This window comes from Alligator mississippiensis, chromosome 8 (assembly GCF_030867095.1).
Source record: "Alligator mississippiensis isolate rAllMis1 chromosome 8, rAllMis1, whole genome shotgun sequence".
Lineage (NCBI taxonomy): Eukaryota > Metazoa > Chordata > Crocodylia > Alligatoridae > Alligator > Alligator mississippiensis.
In genome coordinates, this window is record NC_081831.1 from 39,878,947 (window position 1) to 39,904,075 (window position 25,129).

The following is a 25,129-nucleotide window of genomic DNA, read 5'->3' on the forward strand; positions in this document are numbered from 1 at the left end:
TTGCCACAAGGCCATTTTCCCTTGGGCTGCAGCCAGTTTGAACCCCTCCCTGGAAAGAAGCTGCCATCTCCCCTTCCACTGCAGTATCTCTTCATGGTCCTCTCCTCCACACCAGAGGGTCTCTGAGAGACCCTGCTCCATCACTCTGTCCCCCTTAACTCTCCACACACGTGTGGCTAATAGTCCAAATTGCTGACCCTTCTTTGAGCCAGCTACAGCTGGGATTCTCAAGAGAAGCACAAGGATGGAGCTGTCCCATTATAAACAGTATAACAGAGAGAGTAAGGAGCAAGGAATTTTTTCTCTCTTGAACCTGACTTGTACATGTGCTATATATTCATTTGTCTGCACGGTGAAGATGGTGGAAGGTAGGTTGCATAAAAAGGCCATGGAGGAACCAGTACAGCATGAAGCAGGATGTGGCAGAGAACATCAGGATGTTTATATGGCAGAAGGAAGCTGCTGGAATAGCCCCATAATCACACACTGAGTAGTAAAGACATGGGAGCAGGGAACTGTGGATGAGTTAATCTGCTCTGCTTCTCAGAACAGCAAGGTCAGTGCTGCACATACATGGCTATACTGCTTTTGATTCAGTGCTAGCACTGAGCTAGATCCAGGTGGTGCTGCCTTTAGCCATGCAAGCACACCCTAGGTCAGACCCGCTCTGCTGTGTGTGTTATGCAAGATTGGACTTCGCATCTAGCTAGAAGACTTTGCCCTTGTAATGTCTCCTTGGTTCTTGTGCTGAGCTGTCATTTCCCAAGGCCAATGAGCTGCACTCCTTCTAAGCTGTGTGGTGTGCACAGCCGCACAGGCGCGCCTGGCAGCGCAGCATGAGCACACCTGCACAGCTTAGAGGGAACGCTGGGTAGGCAGAGGAAATGCCGTCTGGGAGTAAGTGAAAGCTCCCCGTCACAGGAGGGAAGTAGGCCCTCCAGCAGCAACCTGGAGGGCCTCACAAGCACAGCTACCTTCAGCCCCTGGGGTCAACAGGGCCACTGCCCCTGGCTGGTATCCAGAGAAAAGGCAGGAGTCAAAATAGGAAAGTAACAATAATGTGCAGCATCCTTGGTGGCTGGCAGAGGGGAGACATGCTTACCATCAGACCCAGCAAGGAGCACAGAACAGGGCTGTACACCAACAGCTGGCTGAGCTGCACAGAAGGGCCTGGTGGGGCACAGTGAGGTGCAGGCAGACGCAGAGAGGCACAGGCCACACCTCAGGGGTTTTCAAACTGATTAAGATTCCTTCATTACTGTTTCCAAAAAAGCTTCCTTCACTGGAACCTGAACAGAGCAGACAAGGAGCGGCAGGTGCCAGCAGCGTCTGTGCCCTGCCCCCGTGGGCAAAGTTTAACACGTAACATTAGAAAATAGATTAGTAAAAACAAAAATACATTTTTTGCAACAAGTAAGAGATTTGGTCAGTAGTGTGGCAGGACAGGCAGGAGAGGACTGGCTGCTGCCTCCACCACAGTTTCAGCAGAGGGCAATAGCATGGGCCAGGGCAGAGCACCAATAGTGGCAGACACCTGAGCCTATGCTGCAGGAATAATGGTTCCAGAGAGTGGGATATGGGGAACCAGAACCTGGCTGAGGGCTCAGCAATACTAGAAGGTCAGTCAGACTCATGGCTCCTTCTCTATGTTCATCCACAATGAGGCAGATCTTGGAGGGAACAGGCACTAGGAAGTACTGCCTGCAGTGTAGTTGAAAGGAAATGGCAGCTTTGAGCCCTGCTCAAGGTGTAGGAAAAAGAGAAGAGCAGACATGCAAAAACTTAGCCCCTGCTTGCAGGATAGATCAGGATCACACAGAGAGGTCCTTTAGGGCTGAATGGACATGGGACCAGGTCATCCAGGCCAGCAAAGCTAAGGGGATCCTAATGGGATAGCAAGCCTGTGCATCCTACTCCTAGTAGCAGGATGGAAGTCCTACCTCCTGCTCCTCTCCAAAATCTACACAGCACTACTCTCAGGTGGGGGGGGAGGAGGTGCTGCTGCCTACCAACCGAGTTTTTGGTAGGCAGCAGCACCCCCTACCCCAGAGAGCTCAGTGCTGCTCTGCACACAGACTGCAGGGGCAGGAGATGGAACATGGTGCAGGTCACCCATCCTAAGCAAAGCAGAGCAAATGAAGCATCAAACCCAACGTCAACTGAGAAACACACAGGGCAGTGGGCATGGGGGCAAAGGAGTGGGAGGAATGTGAGAGAAAAGTGGAGCTCCTTATTAATGATGGAGACCCAAGTGACTTTCAGCACTAGGCCCAACTCCTTTTGCCCTCAGCAGCTTGCAGGGAAAGTCAAAGAACAAGTGATAGGGGAGGAGAAGAAAAGGCTGCCCTTCCTTCCTCCAGTAAGTCACCAGGCACTGGGTCTGGGGACAGATGGAAATTGCCTCAGATAAGCTGGCAGCAAGCAGCACCATCTCCCATGAAGATGCACAAAAGGAATCCATCTCCAGGGGCTGGAAATTGCAGGATTCCCTTGAAAGAGCCATCTCTAAGAGGGAGGGAGGGGGAGAAAAGGGGAGAAGGAGGAAGTGAGATGAATTGCTATAAAGGAGACATAGTAGAATTGTCTTCTAGTACAGAGTTCTCCCATCCCACTGACTGGGACTAGGTCACATAGGGCAGGAGCAGTGAGGTGCCAGACAGCTCCTCCTGCAACAGCAGGCCCTGCCAATGTGAGTTGCTACAGATAGGTAGGATGTGGCCATGAAATACTGTGATGAGGGCTGGGTACCTGGCAGAAAAATCCAGTATGTATGGAGATCAGACAGATGGAGTCAAGCGAGAGCCAGGGAGATTTGCCCAAGCACTCCACAGTGGCCTACCAGAGCCCCTAGGAGGTCCTGGGAGTTTCCCCATTTCACTCCTTGGGTCACAACAAGGCCAAGGACAAAACAAAACCCCTCTTCATCTGTCTGTATACAGAGTAGTTTGCAAGCACTAGTGAGCAGGGGAGAGGGGGCTCAGAGAACACTGAAAAGCCAGTGGGGAAGACTGAGATGGAGGGAGAAAGGGGGAAAAAAAAAAAAAAAAGAGGAGTGAACTTGAGATTAAACTTCCTGAGAGCAAGGGCTACTCAGCCCCTGCACAGCTTCCCTAGGGAAGCACCCTCACTTGGGATAGACACTAGAAAGGAGAAGACACCAAATAACAAATCCTGCCCCAACTTCAGCACTGGAGCCAGACACCCGAGGGCTCCTCCCTTCTGCTTTACTCCTACCGTGACCAATCTGCATGTACTGCAGGGCCAAGACATGCAGCAGGACAGTATGCTGCTGCTAGCCACCCTGGGAAACCCAGCCTGGGCTCCCATGGAAAGAAAAGGAGGCTGCCATGTAAAGACTATCCCCTATGTGCTCTTATACCTGTGGCACCATATGAAGAGAGAGAAGTCTGGGAAGGGAGCTACTTAAAGAGTGTTTCCAAACAGAACACCTCCCCTGTGGATTTTGGCCCTTTTGGCACCAAAATAATATTTCCTGGCCATCCCTGCCACCTTAAGCAATAAAACAATATCACAGTCTGGGGGAAGGAGAAGGAAGAAGAATACCACTATGGATGCATTCTCCTTCCCATCATGATTCTTTAGCAACAGGGAGCAGGTCGATTCTGCCGTAGTCTGGGCAACTCCACTACAAGGTAGCTGATCAGTCATAGGCCACAGCTGGGACCTGGCAGAGAGATGATCAAAACCAAAGGGACTAGTGTTTAACCGGTGAGGACCAACCACAGACCAAGCAGGTCCCAATTCAGCCACGCAGGGAGACCAGCTGCAAGGGTGGAGATGGACCCAGTGAAACGACTGACATGCTCTGCTCACACTCAATCCACTGGCACCTGTGCCAGGCATTCTGCAGTCTGCACTGTACCAGCCGCAAACAGAAGTTGATAAAGACTAAAGCAAAACAGCCATGAGGACTCGCACGCTTGCACACCATCCGGCTCATCATCTCCTTTCCTCAATCGCTTCCAGCTTTGATCAGACAAAACAAGAAAGTTCGCCTGCTCAGACAGGCTAGTGCTCTGCTTGACCATCATCCCCAGGTTGGGCTGGGGGCTCCACAACAGTCGGCTGAGTCTCCTCCGGTGTTTTAACACTGTTCAGTGGTGGCAAGGGGACCTGGTGAGAGAGGAGAGAGAGGGAGTGATGGTTTGGAGGGGTACTCTCCCATCCCATAAGAATGTGTGCTCTTCCAATTACACATGTGCACAGCACTGCTCAGCTATGGTAGGGACCCTAGTTCTACCTGGAAAGCAAAGATAAGTGCAGTAGAGAGAGGCCTTCAGGAAAGACGGGGAAAAATGGATTGTGCAAAGTATGACGGGTTCTCTATGGCTCTGGTAAAGGCATAGGCTGGCATGATAACAAGCCAGTTTAGGAAGGGGCACTTGGAGTCACCAGAACATATGGTGACTGGTTAGCATTAGTGGCATGAGATTGCCAGCCCTTTTTGGATATGGCTAGCAAGGATCACCATGACAGCCAGGGAGCTGCAGAAAGCATGGGTGGGAAAGTGAACACTTCATCACCATGGCTGGTGTTGCTCCTATGCCTTGGCACACCATGACACCCCCCGCTGGCCTAAAAGACATCCTGCCATAAATGGACTCAAAGCTCTCAAATAACTATGTCTGGCTGCTGACCCTGGCAAGGAACATGAGCTTGCAGTCCCTGCCACCAGTGTCTTGAATGTTAACTGAATTTCCATCATGACTCCTATCTAGCGAGAGTTTGGCTTCACTGCCAATACAGCTCCCCTCCTGTGGCACTGACATGAGAGCCTGCTGAAGCAGCACTGTGAACAGCCCAGCGCTGGTAGAAGTTTGCCTGATCTCAGAGTACCTGAGATGTGCTGCCTGCACTGCCCAGCAGCAAGGCTGCCAGAGAGAGGCTACATTCTCTGTCTTTATTGTCTTGTATGGACTTACATGGAACAGGATTACATTTGACTTAGCAGACCCAGGACATTTAAACTGGCTGTTTTCAGAAGCTCAGTTAACACCAAAGAAAATGACTGTCAAGCAGAGGTTTCCCCCTGTATAAGACTCTACAGAGCTTACAAGAATGGAATAAAGGATCATCACATCTTATCCCCACCTGAGGCCCAAAATACTACTTTAAATCAGTACCAGGAACCAGAAGCCACTGCCCAGCCACGGTGCTCAGCAGCACCTGAGAAGTACCTGGGCTGCTCACAGTGTAAACTGAGCTGGTTTTCCAACACAAAGGTCACATGTAGAGGAGCTGCAGTATGGAGAGGAAGAGAGAAATAACTCCTGAAGGAGCCCTGCCTGCCTGCCTCCATATCCACCCTCCCCTCCAACAAGCCCAGCAGTCCCATGACCACTGTTGTTTCTGGTTAGTTTACATTCTCAGCTGAGTCTGCAATGAGCAGCACTGCTGAAAGAGGCAGCAGGTTGAAACTGGGGAGATGGATGTGGAAGGGGAGGGAAAGGAAAGAAACAAGGAACAACAGGTACAGCAACCTGTGTAATAGCACTTCTACAGGAGGTGCTGTAGAGATGCCCTCACACATAGCTGATAACTTAGGGGTGAAAAATTCAGCTTAGAGGAAAGACTCTGGCAACCAAAAGCCAGACCAAGGCCCATGCTTTTGGGGCTCACTATTCAGTATGATGTACATTGTTCCTGCTGTGGAGTGCAGGCAACCAGCCACCATCAAGAAATACAATCCCAGCAGACCATGCTTGGCTTTGTGGCACCGCAAGCAAGAAGGTCAAGGGGGCCAGCCACCTAACAGCTCCATCCCACCCAGATGCCCCTGAAGCAAGACCCTTGCCAGCAGGTCCCTCAACCCAGGACTCAGCTTTACTCCAAGGACAACTGTGTTTCTCCTCCTCACTCCCAACAGCTCAGCCACCACATCTATAGGGCCAGCTCTGGGGCCTTTGGTCAGTGTTGCCAATGAGAGAGGAGTGTAGAGTTCCTGGTTGCATGGGAGGAGGGCAATTATTCTACATGCCCTTCTATGCCTGTGTTAAAGGAGCACTTACGGCAGCATGATGTGTAGGGCTGTTGCGGCCCTTCTGGGAACCACTCTCCTCCTGCGCACCGAGCCCCTGAGTGGTGCCAGGCTCCTGAGCACTGCTCTCTTTCTGCATGCTGGGCCCTCGAGCACTGCTTTCCTCCCGAGCACTGCTTTCCTCCTGATGCAAGATGCCCCGTCTATCCAACACGCTGCAAAGAACAGAGTTAGGAAGGCTGAAGGGATACCTAGGTCTCAAACCCAAGCCCTCTGCTAGAGGAACAGCAAGGTGCAGCCCTATCAGTGTGAAACAAGAATGAACACAACAAATGGGAGGGAACCTCTCGAGAACAGATCTATTCTACTCTTGATCTTGGCTTCTTAATATCTGCACGCTTGGAAAAAACCCACCACCTGCTCGCCTGCCAGCACGAGCCTCATGTGAGACATCATGGCTAGGTCTGAAGCAGAAGACTGAAGTCTCCTGACATCAAAGCCTCGGTTCTGGAAGAAGAAGCTAGCTCCCTAGGGACCAGGTCTCCAGGCTGTGCCATTCAGAGGGGGTGCCACTTTTTGTCAGAGGAGGGACTGATGCTCTAATCATGTCCCAGGAATGTACATCTCTGTAAGTTAGGCAAGTTCACAAAAGGCCCAGGGGCAGATCCAGAGGGGGTGCAGTGGCAGGGCTACACTTCTCTTTTGGATTGCACTGTACCATGGAGCCTCCAGGGGCTTTTTAAATCTCTAAAGCATATGAAAATACTCCTTTTCCCCTTCCTGCTTAAAGGCACACCCCCTCTCTGCCCCTTCTCTCCACTCTCTACCTGACAGAAGGGGTTCCATTTCCCTCTTGTGCTTGCTCCAGGACTGGGCAGGGTGGGGTCAACTACCACACTGTTTCACAGGACTGGGCAGGGTGGGGGTCTCACCACACTGTTACCACCCTTCCCCACCCAGCTGAGCCCAGCCTGCTTTGGAGCTTCTCTGCCCCAGAGTAGTGAAGAAAGCAACAGCAGCAGGCAGGGGAGTTGGTGGAGAGGGGAAAGAGGAGAGGGAGGGGGTGCGTCTTTGAGCAGAAAAAGGAAGGGAGGGAGGGCCTTTTACCTCCTTTATGGATTAAGCAAAGTCTGCCCCAACTGGTAGAGGCAAAATAGGCTAAGGTCAGGGGGTGAAGCCACCCCTCCAGTGAGAGTTGTTGCTCTCACAAGCACCTTTAGGAAATCCTGGTTGTGCTTCCAAACAAACCCCTTGTGTTCTGTAGACACCACACTTTACTCCCCTAGAACAGCTGGTACTGCCCCATGTCTAGCTGGGCAGCCCCACTGCACATGAGGGCTGGCAAGGCCAGGCTGTGCCTTCTGCCTCAAACACACTGACTCCTTAGTGACCAGAGGCCTACCAAAAGCCTAACATTTTCAGAAGAGCAAACCTGGGCTCCTCCCCCAGCACTTACCTAGGTGGTAGAGGCCCACACAGCACCTCACAGCAGTTCTTCACAATGTTTCCATGGCTGTAGGGATTCTGCACACGGTTCTTCCCAGTCCATGACCCCTTAATCTGAAAGACGAGAACACCACCCAAACAGAGCATGAGCTGCCTTTCAGCCTCGGCACCAGTCAGCAGCCTCCACTGACCACCATGAGTATTTTGTCTCTGACTTGCACACACAGCAGAAGGAGGGGAGTCAGAGGACACTGACATGTCACAACAGGGCCCTATTGTTTCAGTTGACCCTACTTGGCAAGCCTCAGGCTACCTGGTAGCTATCCCTGTAAGGGATGAAGCAATGGCATGACAGCCACACACTCACCACTTGCACCCCAGGCATGGGAGAGGATAAGGGTCTTGTCTTTATTTTTGCTCCACTGATGAAGCAGGGACTGTAGGGAGACAATTAGGCTGCTTACATGTATGGAAAAAAAAGGCATTTTACTTTCAGCTCTGCACTTCACTTTTCAGCTTGGTGTAACCCTGCAACAAGTGCAGCGCATGCCCAGAAGAGGCATTGTGTTAATTTGACATGGCTCACCCAAAATCTATATAGATTGGGCGCTTCAGCAGGGCTTTTTGGCACTTATTTAATAGCTGACTGAATCGGCTATTAGATAAAAGTGCCAACAAGGCCCGCTGAAGCACCCAATCTATACAGATACTGGGGAGCTGGGTCAAACTAACTAACTTCCTCCTCTGGTAAAGTACTGTTGTTCTTTTTATTTTTTCCCACATCTGTTAGCAGCAGTAGTGCTTGTCCAATTCAGGGACTACTTGTATTATACTTCAAGCACCTGCGGCAGTACAGAACCAGTGTGGTGCTGGTCTACTCTGGACATACTGCTTACAACAATATGCAACTTCCCTCCACTGTCAACACAGAGGACTCTAACTATGAATGAGAACTGGTGAAAGGGGAGCATCAAAAGGGCAAGGGAAGAGGCAGAATGGCACAAAGGGACATCACTCACATCTTCATTGGTTGTCTGGTTCAGTGCTACCAGGAAGGTGTGGAAGCCAGTTAAACCCACTACTGACCAGAGGGTGAAGAAGCAGATAAGCACTTCCAGGACCGTAAGTAGCTGGTTAAGGACCCAAAACCCAAAGCACTTTGCCCACCCATGTTCCTGGCAGCTGGCTGCATCCCACGTGATACTATGCACTCCCCTCCCGTGATGCTGGGGATGAGTGCTGCACTGTGCTCTACCGTCTTTCCAGCTGCATCCCATACTAAAAAAAACAAACAAAAACAAGATTCCACCTTCCTCAAAGGCAGAAAAGAGGCCCCTTGTGCTTTTGTGCCCCACCCTTCACCCTGTCCCAAGGCAGAAAGGATGAAGCAGGCCTGTCAGCATGGTATAGAAGGATATGTTCCTGGGGTCTCTTTCAAAGTGTTCAGGAAGCCAATCTTCAAGGACTCTGGGAACACAGAGGGGACAAACAGAAGTTAATCTTCAGAAATCAGTATAAGCCTGGACAAGTCCCTCCCAGTCAATCCCTGCCCATGTTTGTCAGGCCCCCTGGTTGTCACTAGACCTCCAAAACTGTCCCTATTCTGTAGAGGTGCACCAATACATCAGTCCAATATTGGACTGGCACCAACATAAAGACAATTGATTGCATCATAAATTGGCCCGATATGGCCAATAATTTGGCTGATAAATGCCCGTGCATGCAAGAAGCACAGCCCGGCAGCATGGAGAGCTGCATGCAGCTGGTAAGTGACTGACTTAAATAAAGAGGGAAGTCTGGGCAACAGCAACCATGAAACCATCTTGTTCACTGTCTGATGTAAGGCAAATTGGGTAGCAGGATTGAAGTCCTGGACTTCAAAAATGCAAATTTCAACAAGCTTATGGCACTAGTAGGGCAAGTGCTGCAGGACCAGGGACTGAAGGTGAAAGGTGTGCATGAAGAGTGGTTGTTCCTTAAGGACATGATCCTTGAAGCACAAAGGAAGTTCATTCCCATGCGGAGAAAAGGTATCAGAAGGGCTGGGGAGCAGGGAAAACACGGTCCTCTTAAGAAAGAAGAAAGAAGCTTATAAACAATGGAAGCTTGGGGTGGGCCCCAAGGAGGACTATTCCACGATGGCTAAAGCAGCGACCATTTGCAGGGAACAGATAAGAAAGGCTAAAGCAGTGAATACACTTAGATTAGCAACAGGAATCAAGGACACCAAGATGTCCTTCCTTAAGTACATAAGGAACAGGAGGAAAACAAATGGGACTGTAGGGCCATTGCTCAACAACTCAGGAAAGCTGGTTACCGGTACCCAGGAAAAAGCTGAACTCCTGAACGACTACTTCGCCTTGGTCTTTCACCGGACCAAGGGGAAAACCACGCCAGGTAGAGTAGAGGATGAGCATGGTAGGAATAATTGCCTTCATACTATCACCATAGAATTGGTGTATGACCAATTAAAAAAATTAGATGTATACAAATCAGCAGGACTGGATGATCTTCATCTGAGAGTGCTGAAGGAGCTAGCCAAAGTCATTGGGGAACCCCTGGTGAAACTCTTTCACAACTCATAGCACTCTGGAGAAGTCCCTGAGGACTGGAAGAGGGCCAATGTTGTGCCCATCCACAAGAAGGGCAGGAGGGAGAACCCAGGTAACTATAGGCTAAATCAGCCTAACTTCCACCCTAGGGAAAATCCTAGAAAAGTTCATCAAGGAGTCTATCTGAGATAAGCCTGCATAAGGTAAGATTTCCAATGACAGCCAGCATGGCTTAGTTGTGGGCAGGTCTTGCCTTACCAAACTCATCTCCTTCTATGACCAAGTAACTTGTCACTTGGACATGAGAGAGCAGGTTGACATTGTATACCTTGACTTCCAAAAGGCCTTTGACCTAGTATCCCACAATGTCCTTGCGAGAAAATTGGAGGATTGTGGGCTTAACTGGAGGACAGTCAGGTGGGTGAGAAACTGGCTGCAGGATAGGACCCAGAGAGTCATAGTGAAACAGATATGTCTCATCGTGATGAAGAGAGGGCAGCGATGTCCCATAAGGGCCAGTGCTCGGTCCAGTACTTTTCAACATCTTTATTAACAATTTGGATGTGGGGGTGAAGAGCTCACTGGCCAAGTTCACAGACACCAAGTTATGGGGAACCATGGTCACACTTGAAGATAGGCTGCAGATACAGGTGGACCTAGACAGGCTAGCAAGTTGGGCGGATTGGAACCTGATGAAATTCAACGGTGAAAAACATAACGTGTTCCACCTTGAGACAAGCAACCCCCAACATCTACAGGCTTAGCAGCACCAAGCTGACTAGCATCACAGATGAAAGGGACCTGGGTGTAATAATAGACCACAGTATGAATATGAGCTGGCAATGCAATACTGTAGCCAGTAGGGCAAACAACACTCTGGCATGCATCAATCGATGCATCTCCAGCAAAACCAAGGAGGTGATTCTTCTGCTCTACTCAACACTGGTGAGACTGCAGTTGAGCTGGAGTACTGCATCCAGTTCTGGGTACCACGCTTTAGCAAGGATGTGGACAAGCTTGAGAGAGTCCAAAGAAGAGCCTCCAGTATAATCAGTCTTAAAAGGCAAGCCATATGAGGAAAGGCTGAGGGATCTGGGACACTTCAGCCTGAGGAAAAGAAGGCTGAGGGGGACCTGGTAGCACCTTACCACTATGCTAGGGGAGTACATCAAGGGCTTGGTTAGCAATTGTTCACTAGGGAACCCAAGGGGAAAACCAGGAGTAATGGCCACAAACTCCTGGAAGACTGATTCAAACTCAACATTAGCAAAAACCTGTTCATTGTCAGGGTGTCCAGACTGTGGAATAAGCTCCCTCCAGAGGTGGTACAATCACCTACCCTGGAAATTATTAAGAGGAGACTAGTCACCTTCCTGGGGTCACCTGACCCCCAGTTATCTTTTCTGCTTGGTGCAGGGGACTGAACCCAATGATCTTCCGAGGTCCCTTCTGGCCTTACAATCTTATGAATCTAAGTCTGTTGTGGTGGAAGGAGAGGGGGGAGATCAAGGCCCCTGAGGTGAGGGAGGGAGTGGGGCAGGAACTGGGGCAGGCACTGCACAGCCGGGGTGGGGCAGAGCTGTGGCTCATCTGGGGGGTGTGGGGCAGCTCCTGCGGCTGTGTGCACCCAGGAAGGGAATGCGGGGGTAGGGATTGTGTCCTGGATCTGTGCGGGAGGAGGGCGCTGTGGGGGCTGCAGCTGCAGGCTGGAACCGGGGCTGCGCCAGGCTCTTACCTGGTGCATGGGGGCTGCACTTGGGGCAGGCGGTGGCGCTGGGAAGGGGCTACAGTGAAATTTGAGGCAACTGCAGCCCCCCTCCCCGCCCCCAGAGGTCCCCTCCCAGTGCCGCTAGCCCTGAGCGTGGCCTCGCAGCCCCAAGCACAGCCCCCACGCACCGGGAAGAGCCTGGTGCAGCCCTAGCCCTGATCCGCAGCCCACCTCATCCTCTCTGCGCAGATCCGGCCCCCAATCCATGGTTCCCTCCTGGGTGTGTGCAGTGGCGGGAGCCACTCCACACACCCCGGACACGGCGCGGTTCCACCCTGCGTCCCGCTCCACCCTGGCTGGCAGCACCTGCCCCAGCCCCTGCCCCACTCCCTCCCTCACTGTAGGGGGGCACTCATCTCGCCCACCCCCCTGTCCACAACAGACTTATCAGCAGCATGCAGCTATATTGGAAATTGGATTGGTATCGGCTGATGTGCCTCCTTAAAAATCGGCTATTGATATTGGCCCCCAAAATCTATCGGTGCTATTCCAATCTCCCCCACTTGGCCTCACAGAACCACACACCCCTCCCACCAGGACCAGGACTTACTGAGTGCCATGTAGACGATGTTGAAAGTGAAGATGTAGATGGTGAGGAGTGAGAGCGAAAGGATGAAGAGGTAGAAGTAGCGATAGTTCCTCTTCCCCACGCAGTTGCCCACCCAGGGGCAGTGATGGTCAAAGCGCTCTGTGGGAGTGGGAAACTGATGTCAGCACTGCTAGAGCATGGAAGGACAGGGACAGCAAAGCCCTGCCAATACAACTCCCAAGAGCAGCACTGCTACCAAATGCTTCTGATGAACACAGTACCAGAAATGTCCTTCTGGTTATCAGGGTCAGTCTCCTGATCGCACACAATTCATTCATACACATATCAAGGTACAAGCTGAGTTGCTTGCCCCCTCTCTTCCTATTGGGAGGCTGTTCCAGTCTCACTCCCCTGATGGTTAGAAATCTTATTCCCAGCTTAAATTTAACCAAGGCCAATTTATACCCAACAGTTCTTGTGCCAACCTTGTCCTTTGGCTTAAATGGCTCATTTCTTTCCCTGATGTTTCTCTCCAAAGTACAGAGAGTACACAATCAAATTCCTTCTCAGCTTTTGTTTTGCCATATTAAACAAGCCACACTGTTCTAGTCTTCCTTCACATAACAGTCCCTCCATTTCTCTGATCATCTTAGTCTCCCTTCTCTGCACCTCTTCCACTTGGAATTCTTTTATGAATAAGGGTCATAAGACTCAAAATCTACACAGCATTCCAGAAGAAACCTCTCCATCTTTCATGGTAATATGAATACTTCCCTTTCTCTACTGGAAATACTTAAGTTAGACAATGGGCAAAGAGCTTCTCTTGGTAAAAAGTACCCTTAGACTGTGATGGGATTAACTCTTCAGGTAGGCAGGATCCTGGGAGATGGAAAACACTTTCTAACTTGCTCCTCCCTGATGGAACACAGGAAATGCTTCCCCCTTGAGCTGCAGCCTTTGAAAAGTGACAATTCCAATCCAGACTGACACTTCCTGCTACAAAGAAAGAGTTTCAAGACCCCCTCCCATCTACTCTAGAGTGGGAGGGTAGCTATCACTGCAAACCTATATATAGCACCCTGGTGAGAACTCATGCTCTAGTGAGACTAGAAAAAAAGAGGGGCTAGAACAGCCCCTCCATGGAGAAGAGAGCTTCAGAGGCACAGGGATGAGTCATTTTCAGACTGATATTTGGCTCCAGAGATGTGCCTTCAGCACCTTTCCAGTTATAGCTTAGATAACAGTTTCCAGTATTAGTTTCCACAATCTTCATTGCACCTACTGGACATATGTGTTCTGATGTAGTCCTTAATGACGTGTTTATATGCTATTTTACCCCAGGAGCTGCACCATTCAGTACAAAGGAAGGTCCTGCTGTGGTGGTGAGGTTAGGGAAGAGCTGTCCAATTTCCTCATGACCAGGGCCACATACAGCAGTGGTGTGGTCCCTGGGCCACACACTGTACCAACCACATGCTTCAGGAGCAGGCCTCTAGTTCTCCCCTCTCCTCACCATGCAGACAGTACTAGCACCACTCTAACACTAACCCCCCAATGTTGCACAAATGGCACACAAATCCACCACATGACTATGGGAGGTAGAGCTGCAGGGGCTTCCAGGCCTTATGCTGGCCTCTCATGGGCTTCACATGGCCTGTGGGCCATCAGTTGGACTGCCCTGAGTTCAGGTATGCAATGAAGTGCGCAAGGAAGCTTGCCATTGTGACAAACTCCCTGTGCCTGTAAAAATATCAGCCTTACATACTGCAACAATGATGTGAAAATTAATTAATGTGTTTGCAAGGCACTAGATGCTGCAGTAATGATACCAAAGAAAAACCCATGCAGAAATTAGTAATCGTCTTCAGAGCAGGATTTCCATAATGTGCAGTAAAGACAGGCGCAAGGCCACTCACTGGCAACCAGGATAAAATAGTGAATAGTTGCTCACATAGTCCACACTGCCCATATTATGCACTGAATGAGGCAGGAATCCTATGGAAAACATATCATCTGTTGATTAATCATTTGCATACACACAAGTGTGGAAATTAGAGTTGAATTAAAGGCAGGCTTAATTGTGACATTTCTTCGCTTTTGATTGCACTTTTGTACTTTATAGCCTTAACTTTGTAGCCTAAATTATATATTTTTCTTTAACTTAGGTTTCCATCTTAAAGTTTTTAAAAAAAGTCATCCAAAAAACCCTAGAAGTTTAGTCATGAAGCAAGTTTTGGAAACCCACCAGGGTCATCAGCAGGGTTGGAAACTTTTGATCCATCACGGAACCCTCTGCCATTTGAGTTAAGGTTGAAACTGATATAGCATAATGGGTTGTCATCCTCTATGTACCAGCACTCTGGGGGTGTTGGTAGAAACTAGACATCAACGCTGTGCCAGTGGGTTTCAGATACTTGTTGACAGCAGAGGATGGCAACACTCAAAACTCCCAGTTTCCATTCCAGGTCTGGACAGACCCAGGTCTGCAGGTAGACCCTTCTGCAGCATCTCTTCCAACCTGTCCCTGTCCCAGCCACATCTCCACCCAAAACCAGACAGTCTCCGTCTGAGGGATCCTGGTTTTCCCTGATAAAAAATACCAAATTCTCTGCTAAAACCCCCCAAATCCGTGATTAAAATTAAAGCCCCCCACCCCTATAGCTCCCCCAGCCCTGCTGGTGCCCCTCACTCCCCACCCACAGCCTTGCTGGTGCCCTTCACCCGGCACCCACAGCCCCTGATCCCCCAGCCCAGCCAGAGGGGGCCCCCAGCTGCCAAGGCTACAGACCTGGGTCCGCAGCCCCCTTCTCCCGCTCCCCCCTGCTGTGGACTCGGGCAGGCTGGCTCCCCACCACCACATGCACTCCTGGTGCGGAGCAGCAACAAGGAGCTCCCTGCATGGCCCTACCATCGCCACTCGCACTGGGTCATGCCCACTGGGCTGCGGAGGCCCAGGGGGGAGGGAAGCAGGGCAGGGGCCCAAGCCCACACCCTGCACCTGCCCTGGGTACAGATCTGGGGGAGTGCAGGTCCCCCCTGCCCCCTGGGAGTGCGTGCAGCAGCGGGAAGCTGGCTGTCACCTTCCCCCTCCCCCACCACCCGCAGCCCCATCCTGCTCCCTGCTGGGGCCCTGCAGCCATGCATTGCAGCCCCGGACCTCAAACCTCACCACTTTGAGTCGCTCGTCATCCCAGTATCCAGTCTCAGTCTCAACTCTGTGCCCAGGTTCCTCATTTAATCTTTCTCCCCTCAGGCCTCCACACTACATCCCACTCTCCCTCCCAGGCTTTTCATCCAGTCTGTTTCTCCCCCTGCACCTTCCCCCTCAATCTTTACTATAATCTCCCTCCTAGGAGCCCAGTCTCAGTCCAGAGGTTCCCACTCTAGTTTCCCTTACCAACTCCCAATCTCATTCTCCTCTACTCTTCCCCCACCTTGGTTCCAGCCTCTCCCCACTACCCTGGCTTCCAGTTCAAGTCTCAGGTCCTTGTCCCCTTTCCTTTCACCAAACTGGCTTTTCTTCCCTCTACATTCAGATCAGACCCCTTCCTCCTCCACAGTAATTGGGTGGCCATAAGCCTGTGGATAGACAGAAATCAGCCCCGCTATACTATGTCAATTCCTATGTCCCTGGTGCTGCAGCTTAAGGTATGGCTGTTACTCTGAAGTCTCCTACTGGACAAGGACACTGGGCTCTTTTCCTCACCCACACAGTTGTCACAGATGCTGCAGTGTGAAGCACGGGGAGGCCGGAAGATCTTGCATGTGTAGCAATACTTCAGCTTCACAATCTGGTTGTTGATTTGGAAGTTTTTAATACGTGGGGGTGGGCGCTGGCCCTGAGGCACACTTCCGTTCGTTGCCTCTGAAAGCAAGAGCAAGCCAGGATCAGGATGGTTATTTTAGGAACAACTGCCATCCCATCCCATCCCATCCCTACCATGAAGGCCAAGAGAGCCTGCTGTGCCTAGAGCCAATAGCTGCAGCTGTGCTCACTGATTCCAAAGCCAACCTCAAGTGCGTGGGACCTGGAGTGAAGGCAAATTACTGCTAAGACAGGCCTGGGCCTGTGTGCAGAATGAATTGCAGTCATTCCCCTCCCCAGCTCCTGCTCCCATTCCCAGTCAGAGGCATTCGCGTGCTGCTGCAGGAGGAGAGGAAAGAAGCCATATGAGTTTGTCCCCTCATTTGGGCCAGGCACACAGCACTGGCACATAAAAGTATTTCTAGTGCACACTCCCTCAGCCACCTCATACTGCTGTTGGGCACTCATCTCTTATCAGGTCAGCAGGAGACATGATGTCAACACACTCCTGACACCAACTCAGTAGGCACCAGGCACTGTGGCAGAAGGCCACCTTTGTTTCTCCCCCAAAACTCTGCTCTGTGACAATTTCAGTAGGGTGGGCCCAGCAGAGGAGACACACCTTTACCCTATCTCTTTAGGTAACCTGAGCTGGATACATTCCTGAGGGAGGGGGGAAACCTGCTCCCTCTGTCTACATGACTAGTATCACATACCTGGGTGAGGGGCTTCCTCCCTGGTGGGCTAGAGACTGCCAGTCTGCCTGGCAATTAGTGATGTATTTCAAATTGGTTGGCTGACAGCCAACAGGTGCTGGCCTCCATTAGACCAGGTAAATGAGGTCACAAGGGCTATATAAGTTAAGGACTGCCCAGGAGGAGGGGGCAGCAGCCATGAGGAAGACTCAGAGAGGGAGAAGAGCTGAACCATCTGAAACTTGCTCTCTCTCTCAAAACTCATGATCAAGGAATTGCCTGCCTCCAGAGGGAATCTCCACCTGCCTCTGGATGATACTTGTGAGTAAGCTACCTGAGATCTAACTAGATATATAGCTTGCAGTAACTCAGATACGTGATCAAAGGCTACCCAGCCATGCCAGTTTGCTCTATGGGATTTCTCTGATATTGCTCTACCCTATTCTAACCTTACCCTTTGTAACCAATACATTTCTCCTTTGTACCTAGTGTGGGAGACTTATTGGGAGTGGGTCTACATTATGCCTGGGGGTCCCCTTGGTTCGGCTGACTAAGGGAGACCGCTACTTATGCTCCTGACTGAGGGAAGCATCCCAAGTTCTGAAAGTGAATCAAATACCCTTGAGGGCTACTAGGCCTGCGTTTCCCAGGGTACACAGAGCCAGAATCAGTCCAGAGCCCTGGGTGGTGGCAGTGGAACCCTAGGCTAGTGGTGTGCTCCAGGAAGGGGGTCGGCAAGATGTGAGGTGCCCCCAGGGAGGCACTCGAAGCCCGGAAGGTGGTCAGGCGCAGTGAGGTGGGTAGCTCAATGCAGAAGCGCCCCCTACTGGCCTGCCACAGGCATATACAAACACTCTTCTACCCCAAGAGCAGCAGGGAAGGTACACCAGCTCCTCACCAACACAGACTCTGCTGCCTGAAAGCTTTCCACTCACCAATCTCCATTTCAATGAAGGCTGCCTCATCAGGCAGAGCTCTTGGGATCACCCCAGGATCACTGAAGCTTGTCCGCAGGAGTGTGGCCATTGCAAACAAGAAAAGGACCACTGCAAAGACAGGGATCGCTGGAGACAGCTGAACTGCCAAGTATCGACACCTGCAAAATGGGAAAGCCAGATGCTGAATCAAACAACAGGCCCAGGCAAAAATAGCTCCTCAAAACGCAAGGCATTGGACCCCAGACTCAGCCACAGGAGAGATCTCAAACTGTTCACAGGCTGCATTATGTTTGGACAGAGATGGTCTTGGGTCCCCGTGGCATAAATATCTCTGGCAGTTGCAGCAACTACTTACGTCGAAAGTCTGGTTAATAGAGGTGTGCAAAACAGACTGTATTTGATTCGGATATGGCCCAAATCGGGGACAGTGATTTGATTAGTTGATTTGGATCGCTGTCCCAATTAAATTAGGCTGAATCCGAACCTGAAGATTTGATGCTAATTCAGAAAAATCAGTGATTCAGCCACAGACACAGCTTTAAATATTTTTTTTACATACTTTGAGGTACAAGGTGTGGCTCATGAACACTGGGATGGTGGGGCGGATGGCGTGTCCCACAGGAGCTCAGGGGGCCCCCCACATGCTTGGCGGTGGACCCCTCTCCCCCCCCCCGGGCCTCCCTGGCTTGGCAATCAGCTGTGGGGAGACCCCAGGGGGCACCCCCCCCAGACTCAGGAGGCACCAGTCACTGAGCCAGGGGACAAGGGTCCCCCGTGCACTCCGCTGCGGACCCAGAAGTAGACCGTTAGTGCTCCTGGTCCACTTCCGGGTCTGCCGCCCAGCACGCTGAGGACCCCCCCCACGCTCCCGTGGGATGCTCCATCTGCCCCACCATCTCAGAGTTCATGAGCTGCCTGGTACTTTGAGGTATGTAGAAAAAACATTTAAAGCTGTGTCTATGTCTGAATCATTGAATCTCTCCAAATCGCTTCAGAGGGTTCTGATTCTATTTGGAGAGATTAAAGGATCTCTAATTCAATTTGGAGATTCGGCTGCCGAAACAGGCAGAATCTCCACCGAAACGAATCAGCAACCAAAGCTTCATATAGCCCTACTGGTTAGGTACTGTCATGGATTCTTAAGTCGGCTGTAATGCAGGAAATGCTTTTTGCTCTTCATTTTGTTTCTGAATGACACAAAAGTGGAGACAAGGGCAACCAGAGCCACATAACCAGCCAGCTCTTTGCACAGTTTGAGAATCTCTGTTACAGAGGGGTGCTACACACTCAGAGGTAGTATTATTATTATTTAGATTCATATTATGTCTAGAAACAGAAGCAATTAAAATGGGACTATTGCTAAAAGAAAACCTCACACGGCTCTGTCCTTTTAAGAAGGCAGAACCTTTAGGATTACCACCTCTGCCTAAACAATTTTGCTTCCACAACTTGAAAAGCAATTCCTGCAGCATTAACGACACCCTGTACCCACTAGATCTGGATTCACTTCTAAACCTTTGAAGTTGTTTTTGAAAAGGGCTTTCAACTCCCCGTAACCTACAGAAATACAGGATTTAAAACTTCCACAAGCATTATAGAAGCTGATAAAACACTCACTCAGGAAAAGTTCTCCTTCATATACAACCACCATAACTATCTTGACCTGTCTGGGATACCACTTTTTGTCATTCTTGTGGAAGAGACCACATCTGCCTGACCTACAGGAGTCTAAGGCCTTGACTACAATAAGATCTGCAGTATCGTAGTAGCTAGGATCAGGAGGGACCTGAACAGATCATCTAGCCTGGCCCCCTTCCACAGGCAGGAATGAGTGCTGGGTTCACAAGACCCCAGACAGGTGATCATCCAACCTCCTCTTGAATTTGCCCAAGGTAGGGGCGAGGAACACTTCCCTGGGAAGTTGGTTCCAGATTTTGGCCACCCTAACTGTAAAATATTGCCTTCTGATCTCTAACCTAAACCTATTCTCCATCAGCTTATTACCATTGTTCCTTGTCACCCCAGGTGGTGCTGGGGAGAAAAGGACTCTACCCATTTGCTGTTGCTCTCCCCTGATGAGCTTGTAGGCAGCCACCAGGTCCCCCTCAGCCTCCTCTTGCTGAGGCTAAACAGGTTCAGGTCCCTCAGTCTCTCCTCATAGGGCCTGTCCTGCTGCCCTCTCACCAAGTGGGTGGCCCTCCTCTGAAGCCTCTCCAGGCTGGCCACATCCCTTTTGAAGTATGGCGCCCAGATCCGGACGCAGTACTCCAACTGCGGCCTGACCAAAGTCGCATAGAGGGGGAGTATCACCACTCTGGACCGGCTTGAGTGGTCTGGCATTGGCAGCTCATGTTCATCTTGGAGTCAATAATGACTCCAAGGATCCCTTTCCGCCTCTGTGCTTTCAAGAAGGGAACTCCCCAGCCTGTATGTATGCTGTGGATTCCTTCTCCCAAGGTGCAGCACCCTGCATTTGTCTACGTTGAACCCCATCCTATTCTCATCTGCCCACTTTTGTAGTCTGTCTAAATCTATTTACAGCCTCTCTCTCCTTTCAAGTGTGTCCACCTCACCCCAGTAAGGACATCGGTTTAGTTATATTGGCATCAATGCCCTTTCACTTTCCTCTCTGTAAACCAGCTATCCTGGTACAAAACAGGGCTTGGTATAAGAAGAGATGTAACTTCTGAAGTCCTTTAAATGCAGCTGCATTGCCATGCTTCCCCCCTTGCCTCATGGCACACAGGTGGGTGGGGGGGGGGAGGAAGGATGAGTAGATCAGAAAGACTGGATCAGAGCACTATAGGGTACTGGAGGATGGAGCCCTCCCTGTCATGCTCTATACAGCATTCACATGTAACAGGAAACATTTCATTTGCAAATAGTAATGGTTTCCTTCAGGGTTATTTTTGGAGCACTTCCGCCATTTTCAGAGCACTTCAAAAGGGTGTGTACACCTTTCTGCTTCCCCTTTAAAGTGCTTTAAACGTCACATCCATCCACACCCTCAAACAAATTAATCTCAGCTTGGTAATGATGTGGTCACATACTACAATTTTTCTTAAGATAGCAAAGCCTAATTAGAGGAAATGATGCTGTCAGCCTCTAATTGGGATTGCATCCCTGAAAACAAGGATAAAGCATTCAATATGTCATGCATCATCCTTGGACATCAGCAGCAAGGAATTCCCAGATTACTACTGCTAGACAGGCTATACTGAAGGACCATGTGAACTGAGAATCTTATGTTGTTGCATCAGGTGTAGGGACAATGATTTTCTCAAGCAAAGGACAAGGCACTTTTCATGTCCCCAGCTTGTACTGCCATACTTAAGAATGGGCCATGAACAAGAACAGCCAGCCCCTCAAAGTATCAAAATGTTTTTTCCAAACCCTAAGGGGCACATGTTGTAGTCTCCAAGTCTCAAAAGGGCTTGTGTCCCCCCAACAATCCCAAGGCTGGAAGGTGGGAGTGGCTCCTCCAACAGCTCAAAGGGGAGCAATGAGCCAGGTGCTTCTAAGATGCCCACTAGCACTCTATCCAAGTACTTGGCTGGAGTGAATGTACCTACATGGTAGCACATGATTCAGGAACTATTGTCTGCTTTTACATACAGGAAATGGAGACACAGAATATATAAAATGAAAACTAGTCACTATCTCCAAATAGTTTAGTTTAAATCAATCTGGCACCTTTATGAAGGAAGAGTCCAATAAGCAGTGCCACTTGAGTCCTAGCCCATTGTCTTGACCATTCTTTTCCTTCTTCATTCCATGCAAAGATTTCATTTTGTTGGAGTACTTGTCAGGGAAATGCACTGCAGCATCTCAGTGCCTTGCACAGGTAGATATGCAGGAGGAACTCCTTCAGACATACACAGCCTAGCCAAGCACACATTTTGATTGTAAGCTGTCACCTTTCTTAAAAAGCTAAGCATATAGGCATGTATTTCAATAGGAGAAACATGAACTCTGTGGAACAAAACTCTGGAACACCCTTAACCTACCAATGTTAATGTTTATTGTAAAAGTTTTCTGAAAGAATCAAAGACTAGCAAAATTATGTTACAAATAAGTTTCACTGCCACATCAAACTAAACTGGCAGGACAAGCTCTTTGTTTATGGAACCACAGCACTCCCTGTATGGGTTTCCAGTAGGATTTAAATGTGATACAATGAATTACACAGAAGCTCCTTCTACCACTTAATCCAATGCATTTGCCAAGTGCATTACACATTTATTGGTATTTGCTGGACAGCAAGAAAATGTTGACTTAAGGTTCTTGAATTCAAAGTTCCTTCTCAAAATCTGGAATAAGTAGGTGTACTGGTCAGAGCCTAGCAAAGCAGAGACCTGGCAAGTTCATCTCCTTTGGCAGAATGGGCAAAACTGTGTGCCACACTAGAGACAAGAATTCTATTCTCTGCCTGAAACTGAAATGAGGCAGTTATCAGTGTTATGAAGTAAACAGAAATATTAACTTCAGGCTAGCAGAAGAAAAAGACTTGAATTAATTGTTTCCTTGCTTAGTCCTGTGCAACCTCCCTCAAAGCACAAAACTGCATGGTAGAAAAGGGCCCTCACATTTGCACTGCAAGGGAATGTAATTCCAAAGAGACTGCAATCATCTGCGCAACAGAAACAAATTCAAATGACCTTGTCTCAACTTGGTTTAGGAAACTACTTTTGATGCTTAGCACTAGACCTCAGCAGAAGCATCTCAGAGACACTACTTCTAACATCTCTTGTGGCTTCAGATCCCCATTAACTCCTCAGCTGCAGACAAAACACTATATAAGAGTATAAAAGGTCATTTGTAGAGTTTAATGAGCAGAGAATTTAGATGACCTTCCACGGTCCCTTTTAGTCATCTGTTTCTATTTTAAGACTGAACTGTCTCAGAATAGAAACAGGGATGATATGACAAGATGGGGAACTCTATCATACCAACCTGTGAGGTATGACAGGGAGTCAGATATTGGGGTTTCCAGGTTGGTGTATAAAAACATTTCTTGCAGCATGGAAGGTATCTGTAATCCCATACTTCAGGCTTTTGGCTACTTGCCAGTTGGGGTCAAGAAGGAATCCTTCCTTCTCTCATTAAGGCTATCAGCTTTGGGGGCAAGGAGAGTGCTCACTTTTCTCTCAGGCACCAGGACATTGGCCACAGCTAAGGCTAAGGGGTTTTGACTGGGGGGCACTGATACCTGTGCCAGTACCAGGAAACCTACAGGTTTCTGGATAGAGGGTCTTGCTATTCTACTCAGGGTCACACAAATCACCAAGTCTGGGGACAAGAAGGAAATTCCTCCTCAGAAAAGCAGACTGCCACAGACTCTGGGCTTTTTGATTTCCTGTGGTGTAGGGCATGGTTCTTTTCCTAGGGTTTTCTCAATGTGTATTAACCAGCTATTTCTCCATCACTGCAGTAGCAAGACATTGACAGCATCTTGGGCTCCCCTGCATTTAGCTATGGCATGTTATAAGGTGTTCTTGCTGTTTAAAATATTGTTCTTGAAGTTGTAGGTGAATGTAGCATGATCTGGGGACTCCTTTGGCTAATGAGTTCCTAAAAAGGCAGAGGACTGAACTCCATGGCCCAGAAATCCCCTTTTGATCATTAACCATATAATATCATGTCTTCCCTGAACCTTACTAAGTCCTTGGCTTGAAATATTTCCTGTAACACTGAAATCACAGACACAAACTACAGAAGAAGAAAAAAAAAAAAAAAAAAATCACATCTTACTACATTTGCTGTCTTTCAATTTAATTGACTCCACTTGGCATTTTGGAGCAGAGAACAGAAACCTCCAATTTCTCTTCTCCAGACCACAAATTTTTGGTACACATTTATTATGAGCTCTCAAGTAATACCTTTCCCAAGAGACAGGAATTCTGATCTTCACACTCTTCATACAAGTTTCCCCTGCTCTCTGGTCATTGTTGGTTGAGTCTACCTAGCGCTGCAGTGTCCTGTCTGAGGGGGTGACCAGAGTAGCAGTAGAGAGAAGCCCCAAAACAGTACAAAGCTCTGTGTTAGTCTACCCTTCCTTGCATTCTAACTTCATGTGTGCTGGCTGCAGCTGCAAATTAAACAGAAGTCTCCACAGACCTGCTTCAAGTCACATGCAAAGCTCTCTCCCAAGCAGATACAATTAATCTGGAACCTTGTAAGGAAGGGGCTGGCAACATAGGGCGCACAAAAGCACTAGATCTGTCTGGCCTGCAGAGCCAAGAGGCTTCAGTGGTAGGAGGCTCCACCTCCCCCTGCCCTACAAAGGCCAGGTAAAAGCAGCAGTGGTCAGTTCGCAACACCAGCCCACCTCAGACTGGAGCTGGGTCACTCCAGCCCATGGCTCCAAAAAATTGCCAACTACAGATGTGAAAAATCACAAGCAGAGTTTTGACCCCAGAAAGAAAAAATTGCCAAATAATAATAAGAAATTGCTTGGGGACTGCTACAAATCTGTGTGTGGAAAGAGCTCAGGCAGCACAACACTGTGAAGCAGAGGCAACATAAGAAGAATTCTTTTAAGTGGAGTTTGCATATTCAGACTCACAGGGATGTGTCATTTGGCCCCTCTTCATTTTAAATATCCAGCAGAATGCACACATGCCCCCCTTACTCCTTTTCTCTGTTTCTGAAAACACTTTTTGACTACTTCCGAACCTGGCATGTCCTCAAGGCCGGGAATAATGCAGAGGCCACTTTAAAGAAACTTCTGCAAAGAGTTTGATATGAAGCACCCCATGCACAGAGGTGGAATTCTGGAGGCCTCACCAAACAGACATTACACTAAAATAACTGATCTAGATACCAAAAGGTAAGGATCAGGAGTTCTGTAAATTAAGTGTACAGTGCTTTATACGGCATCTTTGCAGATTTCAACTGGAATAAGCCTAAGGCTTGTTAAGGGAGGAGACACTGCTCTGGCAGAAAGTGGGTTCTGATGTTGGTCTGAGGCAGAGGTTGGCAATCCCTGGCACACGTGCCGAGCATGGCAAGCGAGGCCATTTTGCTTGGCATGCCGTGGTCAGCCCTGGCTCTGGGTAGCTGCTGGCAGTGACGGAGCCCGGACTGCTCCCAGCAGGGCTTGCAGCATCCCAGCTAACTGCTGGGAGCAGCGTGGGATCCCGGCTGGCAGCAGCTACCCAGAGCCAGGTCCGGCTGCAGCCAGGAGGCTCCAAACAGCTGTGCCAAGCTCCGGCATCAGCTCCGAACCAGCACGTGCAGACGCGCCTCGGAGCGAGTGGTGGGGGAGGGGCCTGAGGCAGCACAGCCCGTCTCTCCCCTGCTCCTGGCACGGAGATGAGCTCAGCGCAGCTGTTTGTAGCCAGCCCACTGCACGCGCCGGTTCAGAGCTGACACCGGAGCCCAGCACAGTTGTTTGGA

At 49.6% G+C, this 25,129-nt stretch overlaps 1 protein-coding gene across 1 annotated transcript in view; it reads right to left on the minus strand.

Moving 5' to 3' along the window:
* Nucleotides 1-1,227: 1,227 nt before the first annotated feature.
* ZDHHC9 (zinc finger DHHC-type palmitoyltransferase 9) overlaps nt 1,228-25,129 on the minus strand; it is a 41,851-nt gene continuing 17,949 nt past the window's right edge. The window contains exons 3-10 of the mRNA XM_006262220.4: nt 17,729-17,889; nt 16,000-16,158; nt 12,315-12,452; nt 8,863-8,911; nt 8,464-8,566; nt 7,455-7,558; nt 6,030-6,213; nt 1,228-4,134 (exon numbers count right to left, since the gene is read on the minus strand). Coding sequence (XP_006262282.1) covers nt 4,030-4,134; nt 6,030-6,213; nt 7,455-7,558; nt 8,464-8,566; nt 8,863-8,911; nt 12,315-12,452; nt 16,000-16,158; nt 17,729-17,889 — 1,003 coding nt within the window. The 3' untranslated portion in view covers nt 1,228-4,029. The remainder of the gene's footprint in view (nt 4,135-6,029; nt 6,214-7,454; nt 7,559-8,463; nt 8,567-8,862; nt 8,912-12,314; nt 12,453-15,999; nt 16,159-17,728; nt 17,890-25,129) is intronic.